Source organism: Patella vulgata, chromosome 2, assembly GCF_932274485.2.
Source record: "Patella vulgata chromosome 2, xgPatVulg1.2, whole genome shotgun sequence".
Taxonomy (NCBI): Eukaryota; Metazoa; Mollusca; class Gastropoda; family Patellidae; genus Patella; species Patella vulgata.
In genome coordinates this window covers 8,994,363-9,015,081 of record NC_065880.2, presented here as the reverse complement: position 1 = coordinate 9,015,081, position 20,719 = coordinate 8,994,363, and the positions used below count along the sequence as shown (strand labels likewise).

Below are 20,719 nucleotides of genomic sequence, written 5' to 3'. Positions count from 1 at the left end.
ATAGTTTCCAAGAAAAACATTCATTGGTCAATATTGACTGCCAATCAATAGGTCATGTGACTTTATTTACACATGGGTCGTTGACCGTAACTATCTTCTAGCAATATAAAGTATCAAGATTCCCATGATTCTGTCCATCTTTAACTCAGGGATTCTTGTCCATCAGTGTATAAAATAAACATGCAGTGACCTCAGGTCATCCATGTGACATATGCACTGTCCGATCTGAATTATGCAGTGTCAGATTATGCTGTGTCCAATCTGATATAATACAGTGTCCAATCTGAATTATACAGTGTCCAATCTGAATTATGCAGTGTCCAATCTAAATTATGCAGTGATCAATCTGAATTATACAGTGTGCGATCTGAATTATGCTGTGATCAATCTTAATTTAGCCATATTCAATATGAATTATGCAGTGCCTGATCTGAATTACGTAGTGATCAATCTGAATTATGCAGTGATCAATCTGAATTATGCAGTGATCAATGAAATACAGAAATGTACTGACCATTCTATATATATTATACATTACCAAGCACAGTATACATATAAAACGTGCAAATAATAATATTATTACAATATACAATACAAGGGAGGATCTAGTGGGGAGTGCACTTTATCCATGGTCCGATTCATCTTTGACAATATAAGGGCGAATCTAGGGGAGGAGGGTATTGGTGGGGGGGGGGACTTTATCCATGGCCCAATTCACCTTTGACAATACAAGGGCGGATCTAATGGGGGGGGGGTGCACTTTTTCCATGGTCCGATTAACCTTTGACAATACAAGGGCGGATCTAATGGGGGGGGGGTTGCACTTTTTCCATGGTCCGATTAACCTTTGACAATACAAGGGCGGATCTAATGGGGGGGGGGGTTGCACTTTTTCCATGGTCCGATTAACCCTCGACAATACAAGGGTGGATCTAGTGGGGGGTGCACATTATCCATGCTCTCTGGATCCGCCCTTGACAATATACAGGTTATATATTGATTAAACAGTAGACATTGTAAAGTTGACAGAAATGAAATGAAATGAAATGGGGTTCAACATCCTACTGTTCTGCTCCTAACCTGGGCTAATGAAGACGGGCATACGCCATACAGTGTGCTATGAGGGAAATTTTGCCCGGACAGCGGCACTACGGCCTACTCTTATATCGAATTCCAACTGCCAAGGGATCTTTTACGTGCACGCCAATGTGTACACGGGACCTCGGTTTTTCGTCCCATCCGAACGACTAGACAGCTTTCTTTGTCAGCCCCTCCGTCCTGCATCACTGACAAGGGAGAACCACGCCGGAAAATCTGGATGAACTTTCTCGGCCAATGCAGGGATCGAACACCCGACCTCCAGGCTAGCGAGCTAGCGTCTTACCCACTTAGCCACGTGATCCCCGTAAAGTTGACAGACATGTTGAATAGAAATTGTTTATATTCTGGCTAAATGAGGACCTAATAAACTGTTTGATTATTTTCTGTATCTTTTATGGACTAATTATTAGTTTTTGACCTCTCCGCATTTCTAATAGCATGATATGTATTTCACTTGTCTTGTTATCTTACAATTTATCTTAGAGTTATTTTTATCTCAACTTTATTTATTCTATGTTTCTGTCTGTTTTTGTCTTTTCTCTCAAAATGCAATTTTATATTTTATATTAAGAAAAAATGTTTAAAATGTATCGGTGACTCAGTCAAATTTGTATAGTGAGTGTGGTTACATAGAGGAGAGATTGACTCGCTTCCTAGATTAGAGGAGAAATAAGACTCGCTTCCAAAACCCGAGGAGAGATTCACCCACTTCCTAGACTAGAGGAGAGATAGACTCGCTTCCGAAACTCTGGTGTCCAACTTCACGAGAGATAGATCCACTTCCGAGACCCCACTAGGGGAGAGATATGTTTAAAATGTTTAAAATGTATCGGTGACTCAATCAAATTTGCATAGTGAGTTAGTTTACATAGAAGAGAGATTGACCTGCTTCCTAGATAAGAGGGGAGATAGACCTGTTTCCAACAATAGGAGGGAAAGATCCACTTCCGACACCCCACTATGGGAGTGATTGACTCGCTTCCTAGACTAGAGATAGACCAGTTTCCGAGACCTGTGTGTCCAACTACAGGAGCGATAGATCCATTTCTGAGACCCCACTAGAGGAGAGATATGTCCATTTCCAAGATCCCTCCTCTGTATCATAGGCGATTGGGATTGCGTTGCGGAGATAGATCCACTTCTGATGCCCTATATGGGGTCCAACTAGAGGTTGGGTCCACCTCCAAGATCCCTCCTCTGTATCATAGGTGATTGGGGTTATGTCGAGGAGAGGTAGATCCACTTCCGATACCCTACCTGGGGTCCAACTAAAGGTTGGGCCCACTTCCGAGATCCCTCCTCTGTATCATAGGGGATTGGGGTTATGTCGAGGAGAGGTAGATCAACTTCTGAGGTCCCACATGGTGTCCAAATGGTGTCCAAATCATTTTATTCTGGTGCCCAGTTCTATTAACATTTGTAAATCATGTCCAAGGAGTAGGGTTGCCTGTCCAACCTCGTGGGTTTTCTCCGGATCCTCCGGTTTCCTCCCACTGCTAAAGACCTCTACGCGCAAGCGAATTATTGAAATAAAATTGAACCATCTGTTAGTCCCGAAATGACCTAGTTTGTGTCGAGTGGATGTTAAACTCTCTCTCTCTCTCTCTCCCTCTCTCTCTCTCTCTTTCTCTCTTTCTCTCTCTCTCTTTCTCTCTTGTCCTAACATTTAGATTATAAGGTCTGTCATTAGGTCAAGTTACGTGGTTTTGATCCAAGCTGGGGGGTTGGATGGCTGAATGGTTAGCGTGCGCGCGCTGTATCATAAAGACTGTCATTGAGTCGACTGGCGTGGTTTCGAATCCCCGGTTGTACGTGACAAGGAGTAGGGTCGCCTGTCCAACCTCGTGGGTTTTCTCCGGGTCCTCCGGTTTCCTCCCACTGCTAAAGACCCCTATGCGCAAGCAAATTATTGAAATAAAATTAAAACCATATGTTAGTCCCGAAATGACCTAGTTTGTGTCGAGTGGATGTTAAACCCCATTTCTCTCTCTCTCTCTCTCTTGATCCAAGCTTTTATGGGTTTACTCTCTCTGTCTCAAGTTACATGCTTTTGATCCTAGCTTGTATGGGTTATCTCCCGATCCTCCGATTTACTCACACTGCTAAAGACTCCTCTCTCTCTGTCTCGAACCAAAATTCTACCAATTACTATCCTTTTAACCGGTCCTGATATAAAATTGCATTATGGGTATTTTATGTTAATTAGATAAAAACTAACCAATAGAAATTGTCTATATGTTTTTTGTGTCAATAGATAGTAAAGACTGCAAATTGCACGAAGGTATAGTTCTCATTCTTCACAACAATCTAATATTCGTATAATCGCATAAATTATTCTGCATGGCTATATATAGATCAATCTGATTAAAACACAGATCTTATTTCATTTGGTGGGGGTGGATGGCCGAATGGTTAGCATGTGCGCGCTGTATCATAAGGTCTGTTATTGAATCAACTGACGTGGTTTCGATACCCCGGTTGTACACGACAAGGAGTAGGTTTACCTGTCCAACCCGTGGGTTTTCTCCGGGTCCTCCGGTTTCCTCCCACTTCTAAAGATCCAGTGAATCAGGCGAATCATTGAAATAAAACTGAACCATGTATTAGTCACAAAATGACCTAGATTGTGTCGAGTGGACGTTACACCCCATTTCTGTCTCCTATTTCATTCCGTTTTTTACAGTTCAAAATATCGTTTTACTTGTCTTTACTACGCTAGGATCTGGACAAGTTGTTATATTACCGGCGTTCTGATTGAAGTTAGCGATTAGCCAATGAAAGGATCTGTTACAGCGAGGTCTTGGCGTGGGTAAATCACTAGAAACATCAACGCTGATTGATTAATCAATTTCTGATGTCATGGGGTCAAAATCTGCTTGTACGACCCCTGACGCAACCTTCCAGTACAGCCGGTCTGATCTTCATGAAGTGTAGGCCATCGAAAGTAACGAAACGAAAAATAGATCTGTATTTTAATCAAATTGTATATAGATATAACCAACATGCTTTCTGCTTTAACTTTAAACAGGCTGTCCACCTACACCGCCATATTATCTGATAACCATGGCAACCATCTGGAAACGTTGACAGGGAGATTGAGTGTTCAAATGGCCTAACTTAGATTATAAGATCTAAACCTAGTTCTAATTTAAGCAGGTTTTTATGGGTTATCCTCAAAAGGCTGATCATTCATGACATCATTACTTTTCCTCTCATCAAAATTTTCTCATCTTATTATCGTGTAACTTTATATTATCATCTCTACTGTCATGTTTGATATGCCTCTTGGAAAAATAAATAAGATCTACTCCTTGTTGAAACTCTGCCAGTTGACTGACTCAATGACAGACCTTATGATACAGCGACTAGACAGCTGTCCTTGTCAGACTCTCCGTCTTGCACCACTGACAAAGGGAAACCACGTCGTAAAAATCCCGATGAACTTTCCTGACCAACTTACACAAAGGGATACAAAATCTCTCTAATAACAAACAGCAGGGCTATACTATATACCGGAAAACACCGAAAAACACCAGAAAACAACAGGAAAACACCGAAAAACACCGGAAAACTACCGGAAAACACCAAGTTATACCAAATACCGGAAAACACCGGAAAAACACTAAATACCGGAAAACACACTAAATACCGGAAACCACCCTATAGGTAACCCGGAGAAAGGCTATACTATAAACCGGAAACTAACCCTAACCCTAATCCAGGCACACAGAGGACCAGGCTTCCGGTTACCTATTTAGGGTGCCAGTCTCCAGGTTACCTATTTAGGGTATTTTCCGGTATTTAGTGTGTTTTCCGGTATTTAGTGTTTTACCAGTGTTTTCCGGTATTCAGTATAAAATGGTCTTTTCCGGTTGTTTTCCAGTGTTTTCTGGTGTTTTCCGGTTGTTATCCAGTGTTTTCCGGTTGTTATCCGGTGTTTTCTGGTATATAATATTGCCGCAATCAGCAGCTTTTATAACAACAAGAGAGCTGAATGTATACACATGACGGCTGTCAATTAACACATGCTTTAAATTAATCAAATTATATTATCAGTATTTAAAATAATTAACAAATTACTAACGTTGTGTTTGTGTACCGAATGGCTTCATCCAATCTGGAATTAAGGCACATGTCAGAAACATTGTCAGACACAAATTCACGATTTTTCAATCTCTATATCTTTTGTCTGGCAGAGATCTGGTTTTTTTTTTTATCCAGTGCCCAGTTTCACAGAGCATTCTCAGACTTAAGCTAAGAATTTACTCAAAATTGTTTGCCTTAATTTAACTAAAATATAGCCCACGCCAGTCAATAACGCGTCCCCCCCTTAGAATCGGAAGGAGGGATGAATAGGTGTCTGTCCCCCCCCCCCCATGATTTTGATCGCAAGAACAGATTTTCAGGTTTATATCCACATGAATGTCCCGTTCTGAAGGCTATCTAACCGCTGCCTTGGGTCCCGCCACAGTTACTGATCTTCACGATATCTTCCTCCTTAATTATAGGTAGTCAATTTTACCATATCGTCATCATATTACCCCTAGTTACAGCTTTCATCGAAATAACACTGGTACAGTAAACTGTTCGTAATTATTTATTTCGTTTGGTAATGAAATGTTCCTGGTTCCAGGTTTCGTCAGTCCCCCCACCTCCCTAAAAGTTATGACAAATCCACGCCCTTGCTTGTTGATATAAACAGAATGCAGAAAGCTTATAACATGTTGATATAAACTGCATGCAGTGTCAGGGATGATGTTGTGCATGTTTGCTACTAACATCTTTTACTAATAAACTCTCAATTTAACTTGATTAATTGAACATAGGTCACAGTTCTATGGTATACAATTGCTGTTTATTACTGCCATTTTTACTAGGTTTCTCTAGTATTTATTGTTTAAAGTTACAATTTCATATTTTCTAAGAAAGTCAAAACATAATTATTTCTATGTCTTTTGCTCAATAGGTTGTCAACTCACTATTATACGATCATAGGTTATCTTTCTCACACTTAAAAATCTTCACACCAGAAATAATAACACAATTACCTCCCAATTACCTCCCTTGTTTTCTATTCTCCACCATGGAGTAGTTATCTTCAAATATTTGAATTTGAAGATGAAAATGATATTTTTGCCAATTTCTCAACTGCAATAGTGAATTATAGGATTAATAGGATTATTCTTTAACAAGGTAGGACTGTTTATAGATACGATCTATTTTAAGGCTTTATTTTATTAAATTTTAAAAATATAACTTAAAAATATGAAATTGCAACTTTAATACTGAGAGATATTTCAACTCGGTTTCTATAGTATTTATCAATTACTGTTTATTAATGACGGATGTTCAATAACTAGTAGGGGGGTTGGATGGCCGAATGGTTAGCCTGTGTGCGCGCTGTCATTGAGTCGACTGGCGTGGTTTCGAATCCCCGGTCGCTTGTCAAACCTCATGGGTTTTCTCCGGTTTCCTCCCACTGCTAAAGACCCCTACGGGCAAGCGATTTATTGAAGTAAAATTGAACCATGCGTTAGTCCTGAAATGACCTAGTTTGTGTCGAGTGGACGTTAAACCCCATTTCTCTCTCTCTCTCTCTCTCTCTCTCAATAACTAGTAAAAGATGGGGAACAATTCTATTGTGGGGGAGAGGGGATGGCCAACTGGCATGGTTTCAATTCCCCCGTTGTATGTATATTATGGCATGTCTAATATTATAGGACTGGCGGGGTTTCGATTCCCCGGTTGTACGTGACAAGGAGTAGGGTTGCCTGTGCCACCTCGTGGGTTTTCTCTTGGTTCCCCTGTTTCCTCCCACTGCTAAAGACCCTGCGCAAGCTAATTAATTAAATAAAATTGAACCATGTGTTAGTCTCGAAATGACCTAGTTTGTGTTGAGTGGACGTTACAGACAGTGTTTATAATTGATAATGACTAGAGAATCCTAATGGAAACATCGCTCAGTAACAAACAGTTATTTTATATCTATAGAATTGTGACCCGTATATAGGTTTCTCTTGTCTTTATCAAGCAATGATATGTAAGAACATATATCTGGTTTGAAAAGGATATCTGATCATAAACTGATTGTAAGAAATCCTCAAGTGTTTAGATTAGCTTGATGAAGTCTAAAGGATATATCACAGATACAAATCTGGTTAAAACACAGATCCTATTTCGTTTCATTTTATATAGTTCAAAATTTTGTTTTACTTGTCTTTACTACACTAGGATCTGGAAGAGTTGTTATGTTACAGGCGTTCTGGTTGATGTGAGGAATTAGCCAATGAAATGGTCTATTACAGCGAGCTTTAGACATGTTTTGCACGGAACTGTGGGTAATTCACAAGTAACATCAATGCTGATTGGTTAATTAATGTCTGATGTCATATGGTCAAAAGCCACTCGCATGACCCCAGACGCGACCTCCCATTACAACTTGTCAGATCTTCGTGTAGTGTAGGCCATCGAAAGTATAAAAAACGAAACAAAATATAGATCTGTACTTTAATCAGATTGAGTAAAAGCGTGAAGGAAAATTCAAGCAGTAATATACAGTCATTGTATTGGATAGAATTTTTTCTTGTATATCCAGTTAAATTACTAATTGCCATGGAAACAAATTGGATTGGTTATGAACCTACATGTATGTAATGAATATTTATTTTGATAATTTTTTTTTTTTTTTTATATATGTATAGTATAGTTTATTTGCAAATACATACATATATAATGAAAAATGAAATAAAATGGGGTTTAATGTCCTACTGTTATGCTCCTAAACTGGGCTAATGAAGACGGGCATACGCCATACAGTGTGCTATGAGGGAAATTTTGCCCGGGCAGCGGCACTATCGCCTACTCTTAAATCGAATTCCAACTGTCAGGGGATCTTTTTCGTGCATTCCAATATATACATGGGACCTCTCTTTTTTGTAACATCCGAATGACTAGACAGCTGTCCTTGTCAGGCCCTCCATTATGCACCTCTGATAAGGGGAAACCACGTCGGAAAATCTGGATGAACTTTCTCGGCCAATGCAGGGATCGAACACCCTACCTCCAGGCTAGCGAGCCAGCGTCTTAACCATCTAGACACCGTGGCTCCCTCACTTACATATAAGTGTATGCGTATAATACAAACGGGATGAGAACAAATTGTACAATTTACGAATCTTCTCCCATTTTTGTTTTAAGTCCATCTGATTTGTTAAAGGACAATATTGGTGTCAGTCATTATCACATATCTGATAGAACTAATTAAACACGTTCCCAATATAATTTTAATACAGAGATCATTGCTATAGAGGGATAACTCGTGTTTTCCTTTGGCGTTCGTCACTTCCGATTCAGGAAACCTGTATTACTCAGCTATCGTAGCAATGATCTCTGTGATAAAATTATATTTGGAGGAACGTGTTTAACCAGCTCTATCACATATGTGATAATGACTGGCACCAATATTGTCCTTTAATGACATTGAACAATCATTTTGTGTTTGTTTAATATTTCGGGGTAGTGTTTGTTCTCCAGGGCAGAGAGCAGAAATGTGTTAATATGTTACCTATATTGGGTATATAGAAGACCAACGCCCGTCACCCAATAAATCTCTTAGTTTAATAATTTCATCTATCAGATTTGCAATGAAAGAGTATGACAGTTTATATCAGTCACAAATATTTCACAATGGTTTTACGTTCAGAACGTAGACCAGTATGTGAAATGAACTATGACAGTGACGTTAGATTCTTAGTACCACAACTAGATTCAGGATCATCTTTGGAAACTGTATTCGGTTTAAACAAGTCTAGGTTCTAAAGGGTGGATTATATAATTATAATGAATTCGTTTATGACAGTCCAGGAAGACTAGCACAATCGGTTTATGGCAGTAAGTCCAGGAAGACTAGCACAATCAGTTTATGGCAGTAAGTCCAGTAAGACTGCAACTAACACAATGGGTTTATGGCAGTAAATCCAGGAAGTCTGCAACTAACACAATGGGTTTATGACAGTAAGACCAGGAAGACTGCAACTAACACGATGGGTTTATGACAGTAAGTCCAGGAAAAATGCAACTAACACAATTATAAACACGCAGGTTTCTTTATTTTTTCTGTATTTTGCAGATCATCGAGGTTTTATCAGTTCCGGCAAGAGAAAAGAAGAAGAAACAGAATTTCATCCAATCGGACCAAATAAAGTTGTTGAGTATTTCTTTGCTTCCGATGCCAGGTAAATCCATCATTTTAATCACATCTTCATGTTGTTGGGGACGACCTCTTTGAAAAATTCCTAAGGCTTGTTCCTTGGACAATTGGCAACAATCGACATACTTTGATTTGTTCTCGGTTCCAGGTCCCTAGAGCTATTCTATCTAGTACCCATGGGGGGATTTGATGGTCGAATGGTTAGCATGTGTGCGTTGTATCATAAGGTCTGTCATTGAGTCAATTGGCATGGTTTCGATTCTCCGGTTGTATGTGACAAGGAGTAAGGTTGCCCGACCAACCTCTTGGGTTTTCTCCGGGTCCTCTGGTTTCCTCCCACTGCTAAAGACCCTACGCACAGGCGAATTATTGAAATAAAAATTAAACCATATGTTAGTCACGAAATGACCTTGTTTGTGTCGAGTGGACGTTAAACCCCATTTTTCTCTTTCTCTCTTCCAGTACCCATGTATGTCTTGATGAGCATGGGAAGAAGGGGTTGGGTGGTAGTGGATCAATCGTCTAAAAGTTGTCTACCATGTGTATTCAAGTGATGGGGTCAGATAGCTTTTATGAGCATAAATGAATTTACTTATTGTTTTGTTATTTCTTTTCCTATAGTGCCGTTATTGAACACACAAACCAAGTAATATTTTTAGAAGACGATGATGTCGCTGCAGTTAAAAATGGAATACTTACTATTCATCGAGTATCACGAAGTATTGATGATTCCACCGTCCGTGAGGTCATCACCTTAAAAATGGAAATCCAGCAAATAATGAAAGGTAACTTACTTTCATGATGTCTTTATGGGAAACTTCAGCACTCTGTAATGCTTGACACTATTTTTTAATCTGTTTGGGAAAATGAAATGAAATGGGGTTTAAACTCCTACTGTTCTGCTCCTAAACTGGGCTAATGAAGATGGGCATACGCCATGCAGTGTGCTATGAGGGAAATTTTGCCCGGACAGCGGCGCTTTGGCCTACTCTTATATAGACTTCCAACTGCCAAGGGATCTTTTACGTGCACTCTAATGTGTACACAGGACCTCGGTTTTTCGTCCCATCCAAACGACTAGACAGCTGTCCTTTTGTTTGGGAAAATCACATGGCTAACGATATCTGTGACTAATTTATTCTTATTCTATCTTGATATACTCACATATATCACTACAGCATAGTAGTAACAAGTGTGTTACTAGAGGCAGGGTATGCTTACTTCATCTAGAACATCTGATACCACATATACTATATACATGGAGTAGTAACAAGTGCTGTACTAGAGACAAAGGATGCTCACTCTGTTTAAAACATCTGATTCCACTACTACTATATACTGGGAGTAGTAATAAGTGTTGTACTATAGGGTGTGTATGCTTACTCTATCTAGAACACATGATGCCACTTCTACTATACAGGGAGTAGTGACAAGGTGTCATACTGGAGGCAGGATATACTTACTCTTTCTAGAAGATATGATACCACTTCTCATTCCTAACCCATTTAAGTTGTAATGTATACATATAGACATGGACCGAAGTAGTAACAAGTGTTGTACTGGAGGTAGGGTATGCTTACTCTATCTCGAACAACTGATTCCACTTCTCATTTATTACCTCAGATATATCATGCCTATCATATCCCTTTTTTTTGTCTTCCAGGAAGTTTTAGTTCCTTCATGCAGAAAGAAATTTTTGAACAACCTGAATCCGTGGTGAACACGATGAGAGGTCGTGTTAATTTCAACACAAATAAAGTTGTGTTGGGTGGAATAAAAGATTTTATGTGTGAGCTTAGACGATGTCGACGATTGTTGTTCATAGCTTGTGGAACCAGTTATCATAGTGCCATAGCAGTAAGTAAAAATTGGGCGGTTGGATGGCCGAATGGTTAGCACACGCTTGCTGTATCATACGGTCTGTCATTGAGTTGTACGTGACAAGGAGTAGGGTCGCCTGTTCAACCTCGTGGGTTTTCTCCGGGTCCACCGGTTTCCTCCCACTGCTAAAGACCCTATGCGCAAGCGAATTATTGAACTAAAATTGAACCATGTGTTAGTCCTGAAATGACTTAGTTTGTGTCGAGTGGACGTTAAACCCCATTTCTCTCTTTCTCTCTCTAGTAAGTACAATTTAACATTGAAGTAACTTACCAACCTATCTCCGGCATAATGTAATTAAACATAGCAATTTTTGTTGGGGATAGTGTGTGTATAGTCGTTTGGATAGGAAGAAAAATGGAGGTCTACCCATGTTACATGTTGGTGGGCAAACATAGAAACCTTGGAAGTCCAAATGAGAGGAAGCTGTTGCTTAGTTGTTTGGGTGGTATGAAAAAAGAACCAAAGTAAAAGATCTATTGACGGTTTGAATTTGATCCAGAGTAAGCGATAATGCTGCTGTCGGGACAAAACTCTAAAACCTCTAAAACATTTTAAAGCCCTGTTCCTACTTGTGAGTGATGTCTGGTCAAGATTCACATCTCCTGCCCTCGCCATCCCCCCTCCCCCAAGCCTTACGGAACTGGGGATACCGCTTATCGGTTAGCATGTCCTACTAACATAGATATTCTGATAAGTGAGAGAGAGAGAGAGAGAGAGAGAGTGAGAGAGAAATAGGGTTTAACGTCTACTTGACACAAACTAGGTCATTTCGGGACAAACATATAGTTTAATTTTTTATTTCAATAACTCGCTTGCGAGTAGGGGTCTTTATCAGTGGGAGGGAACCGGAGTATCCATAGAAAACCCACGAGGTTGGACAAGCGACCCTACTCCTTGTCACGTACAACCAGCGATTCGAAACCACGCCAGTTGACTCAATGACTGAACCATGTAAGGTGGATGTAAAACCCCATCTGTTTTTCATTCAGACTCGTCAGTTATTAGAAGAATTAACCGAGTTACCTGTAATGGTGGAACTAGCCAGTGATTTCCTTGATAGAAATACACCAGTCTTTAGAGATGACGTCTGTTTCTTCATCAGTCAGTCAGGTAGAGTTATTCCCCTTTATAACTATTTTCACCTTAAAGGAGCTGTAATTTAATGAATAATATTTGTTAATTTAGGGTAGAAAACTTAATTAGGGATAATCTGAATTCCAAAAATAGTGTTAGTCGAGTGAGAAGGAGCATGTGTCAACTGCATAAGAAAATATCTCAACCAATTATGACAACAGAAATGTATCTGATGTGTTGGATTACGTCACACTACTTCAGTTGTTGGGACTGACATAACTGTGACAGGATCGAACTCAACATCACGTACTTGCAAATCTGTTAATTCGGGACATTCAAGACTGACAATCAAGTCTGTGGCGATCATATACGTTTCAAATCCACTGTACCAGCGATTCCACGAGACTGCCTGGTGTAAAATTCAGAGTAGAAAACCCTAGTTCTTTCTTTCTAAGACTTCATTTTGTCGCATTAACACTAATATGGCGGCTCGCTTGTAGACGTCGATAACGGCGCGCTCAACCTGTAAGTACAATCTGCCATACAAAGGGAAATAACTTGCTCTTGTTTATCTCTGAAGGGAATTCGCTTTGTTTTGATGTATATGTTGTAAAAATCAAGGTGCATTATGAGATTTTAAATTTGTATAAAAGAATAAATAAACGTTAATATAGCCATATTGGTATTATTTTATTGTAAAAACCAAGGTGCATTATGGTATTTAAATTTATATATATATATATTGTCAAGGTGCATCATGGGAATTATATTTGTATTATAGGTGAGACGGCTGATACGTTGATGGCGCTGCGTTATTGTAAAGCACGAGGAGCTTTGATCGTGGGGATTACAAACGTTGTTGGTAGTTCTATAAGTCGTGATTCACATTGTGGTGTCCATGTCAACGCAGGACCAGAAATAGGTGTCGCTAGTACAAAGGTAAGTAATGAAACATGGGGGTGGAGAGAAGAGAGAGAGAGAGAGAGAAATAGGTGTCGGCCAGTAGAAAGAATAAATAAAGTAACCATGTTAATTTATAAAAACTAACCAACGTCCAGTCTTTTTTAAATAAGTATTTGCTTGTATAAGGACCAACCACGTCCAGTCTTTTTTAAATAAGTATTTGCATGGAGTTAAAATATGTCATCTACAATATCATAAGGTCTGTTGTCATTGGGACAACTGGCGTGGTTTCGATTTCCCGGTTGTATGTGACAATTAGTAGGGTCGTCTGTTCAACCTCCTGGGTTTTTCTCCGTGTCCCCTGGTTTCCTTCTTCTACTTAAGACCTCTATACGTAAGCGAATTATTAAAATAAAATAGTCAAAAATGACCTACTTTGTGTCGAATGGACGTTAAACCCTCCCTCTCTCCCTTTATAAAACTTTTATTGTTTTAATGTATCAAATACATCAATAAGAAACTATGTGCAAAGTTTTGTGTTTCTGGATCAAAGATATTTCTCATAAACAGTGAATAAAGTTGAGTAAATTTTTAACTTAAGTCTGAGAATGCTTTATGAACTTGGGCCCTGACCTTAGATTGGTAGAATTTCTAAATTGATAATGTAGGTCCTATTCAAGAAATATTATGATAAAAAGACTGGTTATTGACATCAAGTTATTCTGACAGATGCTACTGTATAATATATATGAAGAAGAAAGAAGGTGTAGTATTTGATGTATTGATGTATATTTCAGGCCTATACAAGTCAGTTTATATCATTAGTACTATTTGGTCTCATCATGTGTGAAGACAAAATTTCTATGCAAGAAAGAAGAAATGAAATCATCCAAGGATTGAAAAAATTACCAGGTAAAAATTTCTTCTTAAAGTAGCTAAATCTCTAACTCAATATCATCCAAAGTCTTTGACATTGAAAACATGAATCATTGGTCAATTAAATCAACATTGATGTTGTGATCTTACCGGAAAAAGATGGGCTTCTGATATCCAATATTTAAAACAAAATAAATATTTTACCGTTGGTACATGAGGTACTGTGTACACATTGTCGTGCACATAAAAGATCCCTTGGCAGTTGCAATTTGATATATAAGAATTGTTCGTAGCGTCGTTGTCCGGGTCGCTGGCGTATGCTCGTCTTCATTAGCCCAGTCGAAGCAAAACAATAGGAGATTAAACCCCAAATAATTTCATCAAATTCCAATATCCCATGTTAAAAACCTACCCTTATTTCAATTTTCAACTGTTATAATTTATCCTAAAGTCAAGTGAGAGAAATATTTTTAAAGTATGATTTTAGAACAAACCCCAATTAATTTCATCAAATTCCAATATCTCATGCGAACAACCTACACTTATTTTGATTTTCAACTGGTAAGAGAAATATTTTTATCACCCAATAATACATTCTACAGTAGATATCGCTTGTGTGATAAATTTCATAATCTACTGCTATAAGGCTTTACATGAATTTGATTGGTCAATCAAAAAGGAACTACTTTTTTTTATTTTCAAAGAACAGTTTATTTTTTATTAAAAATAACTTCTTTTTTATTAAAAATGAATTATTTTTATTTAATTGGCCTTGATGGAAACACTGGGTGTCAATATAAAGGACTTTGCAATGGTTGAATTGCTGTCGTAATGTAATCAGGTTCAGTATCAGTGAAATCTACAGCAGAGAATTATATTTATTTATTTGTGCATGTAAGAAGGGATTGGGTGATAAATAAAATCTACTACTCGTTATCAAATTGTGTTGATATTTTTTGATATCAAAAAAGACTCGTAGGAGATTCTCTATTAAACGTATAATTTTAGAACAAATCAAGGAAGTGTTAAAGATGGATGAACAGATCAATAAACTAGCATCTGAGTTATATCAACAGAAGAGTCTACTAGTCATGGGACGAGGATATAATTACGCTACATGTTTAGAGGGCGCTCTTGTAAGTTAGATTATTTTAATTACTCAGTTAGATCTATTTCATAAGGTCAGCTATAAGTTTGGTCAATGGTCAAGAGATGTAAACAGGGCTAGTGCTAATCACAACCCTAACCCTAACCCTAGCTCAGTGGTCGAGCATTGGGCCGGCAACTGCAAGGCGAATGGGTGCGGTCATGGGTTTGATTCCCGTAAGGGTTAGGAAACGTTAGACTCACGGCCCGTGCATTCTGTGGGGGGGTTCTGTAAAGAACCTTCACCTCCCGATAACCCTAATGTACAATCTCGCAACAATCACGTGCCCGAACCTTTTTTTTGCGTCTCAGTGACCTTGATGAAATATTGAGTTGAACTTAAATAGATCTAGCCATAATTACGCTACATGTTTAGAGGGCACTCTTATATGTTGTCTTAGTTTATTTCTGTTTTAGCTTGTTTTGTTTCATGTTAATGCTATGATTACAACCTAGTATATTTGAATACTTCAGAAAATAAAATGTGTTATTTTTATATCTAGGGGAGTTGAATGGGTTAATGCTGTTATTAAAATGTGTTATCTTTGAATATTTCAGAAAATAAAAGAATTAACGTACATGCATTCTGAAGGTATATTGGCTGGTGAATTAAAACATGGTCCGTTAGCCCTGGTAGATAAAGCTATGCCTGTCATTATGATTGTCACTAGAGATTTAGTCTACAAGGTAAACATTCATAATAACACAACTTTATAGATTTACTACTTCTTGGTTTATTACACTCAACGTTTCAATACTCTTACAGGTATCTTTATCAAGCAATGATCAATCTATCTATCTATACTAATATTTGTGACTGTCGTCTGTCTGTCTGTCTGTCTGTTCGGGGTTAGCGGCTACACTAGGTCTGCCCCGAGTCTGAAATTTGGGGTATAGGGGTAGCTCGGACCGGGGAGTATCATAGGCCAGGTGGCGTTAGTCTACCACTTCCGGTTTCGGGGTTATGACCCCTGAGCGAAGCCGGGAATTCTTCTAGTAATAAATAACAACCTTACATTTATAGTACATCCATGAGTAAAACAATTTAACAATTAGGTCGAGTGTTCGATCCCTGCATTGGCCGAAAAAGTTTATCAGGATTTTTCTATGTGGTTTTCCCTTGTTAGTGGTGCAGGACAGCTGTCTAGTCGTTCGGTTGAGATGAAAAACCAAGGTCCTGTGTACACATTGGCATGCACGTAAAACATCCCTTGACAGTTGGAATTCGATAGAAGAGTAGGACACAGTGCTGCTGCCCCAGGCAAAAATTAGCCCATTTTGTGCTGAAGCATAAAAAGTTAAGCCTCATTCAATTTCATTTCTAGAAAGACTAAGCACACCCACTTAGTGCATGATACCCATCATTACTAAAATCTTACTAGCTTCATGTATGAATATATTGATCAGGTAATTATTTGTAATATTTTGTAGAAATGTGTGAATGCATTACAACAGGTGAAAGCTAGACAGGTAGGAATAGAAATTGATTATTTTTAAATCGCCACATGTGGTTGTGTATTGTTGTCTGTTCCTTCCATCTGTCCGTCTGTCTGTCTGTCAACTTGGGGATAGTTCGGCAACATGCTGTGATTATTTGGTTGAATGCTTTAACCTTTAGCACCTAAACTGTCCGAAACTACTGCCTCCAAGAGTTAATTAAGGTGTTCTGGCACGCAGGTAATTTAACTTGGAGCATTAGTTTAACCCGATCCTCTGTCGGAACCAACCTGGGTCATATAAATAACTTCAGGCGTGGTTTCCCCTTGTCAGTGGTGCAGGAGGGCCGAACAGGGACAGCTGTCTAGTTGTTCGGATGGGACGGAAAACCGAGGTTATGTGTATACATTGGCGTGCACATGAAAGATCCCTTGGCAGTTGGAATTTGATATAAGAGTAGGTCATAGTGCCACTGCCCGGGCGAAATTTCCCTCATAGCACACTGTATGGCAATGCACATCTTCATTATCCCAGTCAGAGCAGAAAAGTAGGACGTTAAACCCCATTTCATTTTGATATGAATAACTAGTTCTGTGATTTGGGTGGTTAGAAGTGCTGTGAGAAGCATGCTGTAGTTTTGGACATAAGGTCTATTAAGTGGTGTTGTTTCAATCCCAAGCCAGTATGTGACAAGGAATAGGGCTGCCTGCACAACCTTGTGGGTTTTCTCCAGGTCCTCTGTATTCCTCCCAGAGCTGAAGACCCCTACGCACAAACAAATTTATTGAAATAAAATTGTACCATAGTCCAGAAATGACCGAGTTTGTGTCAAGTGGACGGAGGTTTAACCTTATCCCTCTCTTCCCTAACCAGGGGGGTGGGGGGGGTGGATGGCAGAATGGTTAGCAAGTGCGCGCTGTATCATAAAGCCTGTCATTGAGTCAACTGGCGTGGTTTCGAATCCCCGGTTGTACGTGACAAGGAGTAGGGTCGCCTGTCCAACCTCGTGGGATTTCTCCGGGTCCTCCGGTTTCCTCCCACAGCTAAAGACCCCTACGCGCAAGTGAATTATTGAAATAAAATTTAAAAAAAAAAAATATGTTGGTCCCGAAATGACCTAGTTTGTGTCGAGTGGACGTTAAACCCCATTTCTCTCTCTCTCTTCCCTAACCAACACTGACCTTAATATAGACAAAGCTGTTGTTGGGCGACCATTTATCTTTTTGACTATATAAATATTTCAATTAAATAAAAGATAAAGATTTTATTTTAAATTATTAAATGAATTGAAATAATTTGACTTAATTTACTTTAAGGATGCATTATGTAAGATTTAGATAAGGAGCTGATCGTTCAGGCTATAATAGACCCCAAAAAAGATAATGAAAAACGAATATACTGAAAATTTCATTCAAATTACTTTATTATGAACGAAGTTATGCATGTTGGAAGATGATGTGTAGATTGTTTATTATAGTAGCCACGGTACTGGACACACGAAACTTAGTCTTGATTATCCATTTTAACATTAAATTTTTAAATCTCGCTGATGTATTTAAAACCTAAGAGAGTTGATTATGGGCTTGTCGACTTTGTCATGTGAAAAATGTCTAATTAATGATTTATATAAATGCTTAGATTAATTGTTTATTAGAGTAGCCACGGTACTGGACACATGAGACTTAGTCTTGATTATCTTTTTTATCATTAAATTTTTAAATCTCGCTGATGTTTAAATCCTTAGAGGGTTGATTATGGGCTTGTAAACTTTGTCATGCATTTATATAAACATCTGAAGGGTTAGGTCTATTGAATAGTGCCAACTTTAAGCTTGGTCAATGGTCACGAGGGCTAGTGCTAACCCTAACCAGGAAATATCACGAACTAAATTTTCATCTTCCTAGGTCGATGCTTATGTGGAGATTTAACCTCTTCCCCAAATTCTTAAACCCAACCTACAACCTCGCCAAAAATCAAGTGCCCTAACCTTATTTACATCTCAGCGACATTGACAAAATCGTGAGTTGGCCTTAACAAATAGATTTAGCCACATCTGAAGCCAAAAGAAAGACCTGCAATGGGCAGATTTAGCTCTTACAAAATGCATCTTTAAAAAAATTGAAATAACTTTACTTAATTTATTTTAACAGAAAGAAGAATCTGTTTATCCATTTTAATATTGTTCATTTTTTAATCTCATTTTCTCTTTTAATGCCTACAGTTTTTTTTAATGCCTCCATGTTTTTCGTTTTGTCAGCACGATTTATTGTTGTTTGTTTTATTTTTGTTAATTGAAACGAAAATTATATCTGAAAAATATATCTATATCATATCAAATCTTGAAACTCGCCTGGGAGTCACTGTGACTCACTGAGTAAATGGGACACTAGCTCATTAATCATAAAGATTCTGAGTTAATCCTGGGGATGGCTGAGAAAGTTCCTCAGGATCTTCCAGTAGGTTTTCCCTTTGTCAGTGGTGCATGATGGAGGGTCTTTCAGGAGGGTCTGGCAAGAGAGAGCATCTAGTCTTTTGGATGGGACGAAAATCCAAGGTTCACCCAGTTAGCACAGAAAAGAACCTTGGAGATTTGGGAGCAGGCAGAAAGAGTGCTGCCCAGGCAAAATTTATATAATAGAACACTGCATGGCATATACCCGTCTTAATTAGCCCCTGGGTCTGCTGAAAAATAGCATGTTAAACTCATTTCATTCGCAAGTCACCCATTTCAAAAAGAGGGAGTTGGGTGGCCGAATGGCTTAACGCATGAGCATTATATCATATAAGGTCTGTCATTGAGTCAAGTGCCCCTGGCAGTTGGAATTCGATATAAGAGTAGGCGATAGTGCCGCTGTCCGGGCAAAATTTCTCTCATAGCACACTGTATGGCGTATGCCTGTCTTCATTAGCCCAGTATAGGAGCAGAACAATAGGACGTTAAACCCCATTTCATTTCATTTATTGAGTCAAATGATGCTAAAGATCCCTATACACAAGCAAATTATTGAATTAAAATAGATCCATCTGTTAGTCCCGAAATGACCCATTGGTGCTGAGTGGATGTTAAACCCCATTTCTGTCTCTGTCTCTAAATCAAAAAGATGATAGATTTCTATTTTTGATACAATTTTCTGTGTAATTGAAATTATTGTTTTGTAAGGCTGACCTTAAAAATATCTTTGTTTCGCCTAACGCGACCGACTAACTAAAACCACCCCCGACTTAAATTATTTTATTGCACTTTTCCACGATCTTTTTATTTTATTTTGTGTGTCAACCTGAAATATATCATGAGAGTTATTTCCCTATACTATGGCTATGGTTTGATTCATTATTGAAACTGGTTGATCAAGACGAAAGCGTCATAGGTGTCGCTTCTCAACAAAATGGTTGCAGACGAATACACGTCCATTCCCACGAAATAATTCTGCCTCTATGTCTGTGGTGCGTAGTTTTAAACATGACGACGATATTTTCAATATCCGTTTTCGAGAAAAATGAAAGCACAACGCGCACTATCGTTAAAAACGTGTTGAAGGAGTTTCACACTTCAAGTTCGTGGCTAATCGTGTGCGAGTCGGGCATCACGAAAAATCCCGATGTCATTGATTTGTTTGCCAATAAAGAAGACGAATGTTTCCACCCGGAAAATTATTAAGCTGTCAAATTAGCTCTTAAGTTTAATAAAAACTTTCAGTTCGTTACTTTTTACGTCAGACCCCAAATTCATTAAACAAAATTAATGAATCTGTAGTATACAGCTAATAAGTTTTCTGTATTGATTTCTCTGACTTTAAAAAAAAATCTGAAAAAAAAACCGACCTACCGACCCTTATCCTCGATTGTGGGTCGGGTTTGGTGAAACAAAGATATTTTTAAGGTCAGCCTAATAGAGCACTTGCTTCTGCATGAAAGTAGAAATATTGTTCTTAATATATAAAAACAAACAGACCAAACCTCACATAATTCCACATTGCTTAAAGGGGAAGGCTGCTCGAAAATTTTGTATTCTGAAATTAGATAAAGATCTGACAGTTTTTTTTCTTTTTCCCTCGTTTATTACATTTCTTAACTACTTTTAATTCAATA

The 20,719-nt window shown here is 38.5% G+C and overlaps 1 protein-coding gene across 5 annotated transcripts in view; it reads left to right on the top strand.

Moving 5' to 3' along the window:
* LOC126809752 (glutamine--fructose-6-phosphate aminotransferase [isomerizing] 2) overlaps positions 1–20,719 on the top strand; it is a 78,771-nt gene that overhangs the window by 44,449 nt on the left and 13,603 nt on the right. For 4 of the 5 annotated variants that reach the window (XM_050534504.2, XM_050534507.2, XM_050534505.2 and 1 more), the window contains exons 9-18: positions 3,356–3,382; positions 9,230–9,335; positions 9,932–10,095; positions 10,974–11,167; positions 12,184–12,304; positions 13,050–13,207; positions 13,969–14,083; positions 15,056–15,183; positions 15,752–15,880; positions 16,625–16,663. In XM_050534504.2, coding sequence (XP_050390461.1) covers positions 3,356–3,382; positions 9,230–9,335; positions 9,932–10,095; positions 10,974–11,167; positions 12,184–12,304; positions 13,050–13,207; positions 13,969–14,083; positions 15,056–15,183; positions 15,752–15,880; positions 16,625–16,663 — 1,181 coding nt within the window. The remainder of the gene's footprint in view (positions 1–3,355; positions 3,383–9,229; positions 9,336–9,931; positions 10,096–10,973; positions 11,168–12,183; positions 12,305–13,049; positions 13,208–13,968; positions 14,084–15,055; positions 15,184–15,751; positions 15,881–16,624; positions 16,664–20,719) is intronic. The other variant, XM_050534508.2, reaches the window with a different exon arrangement.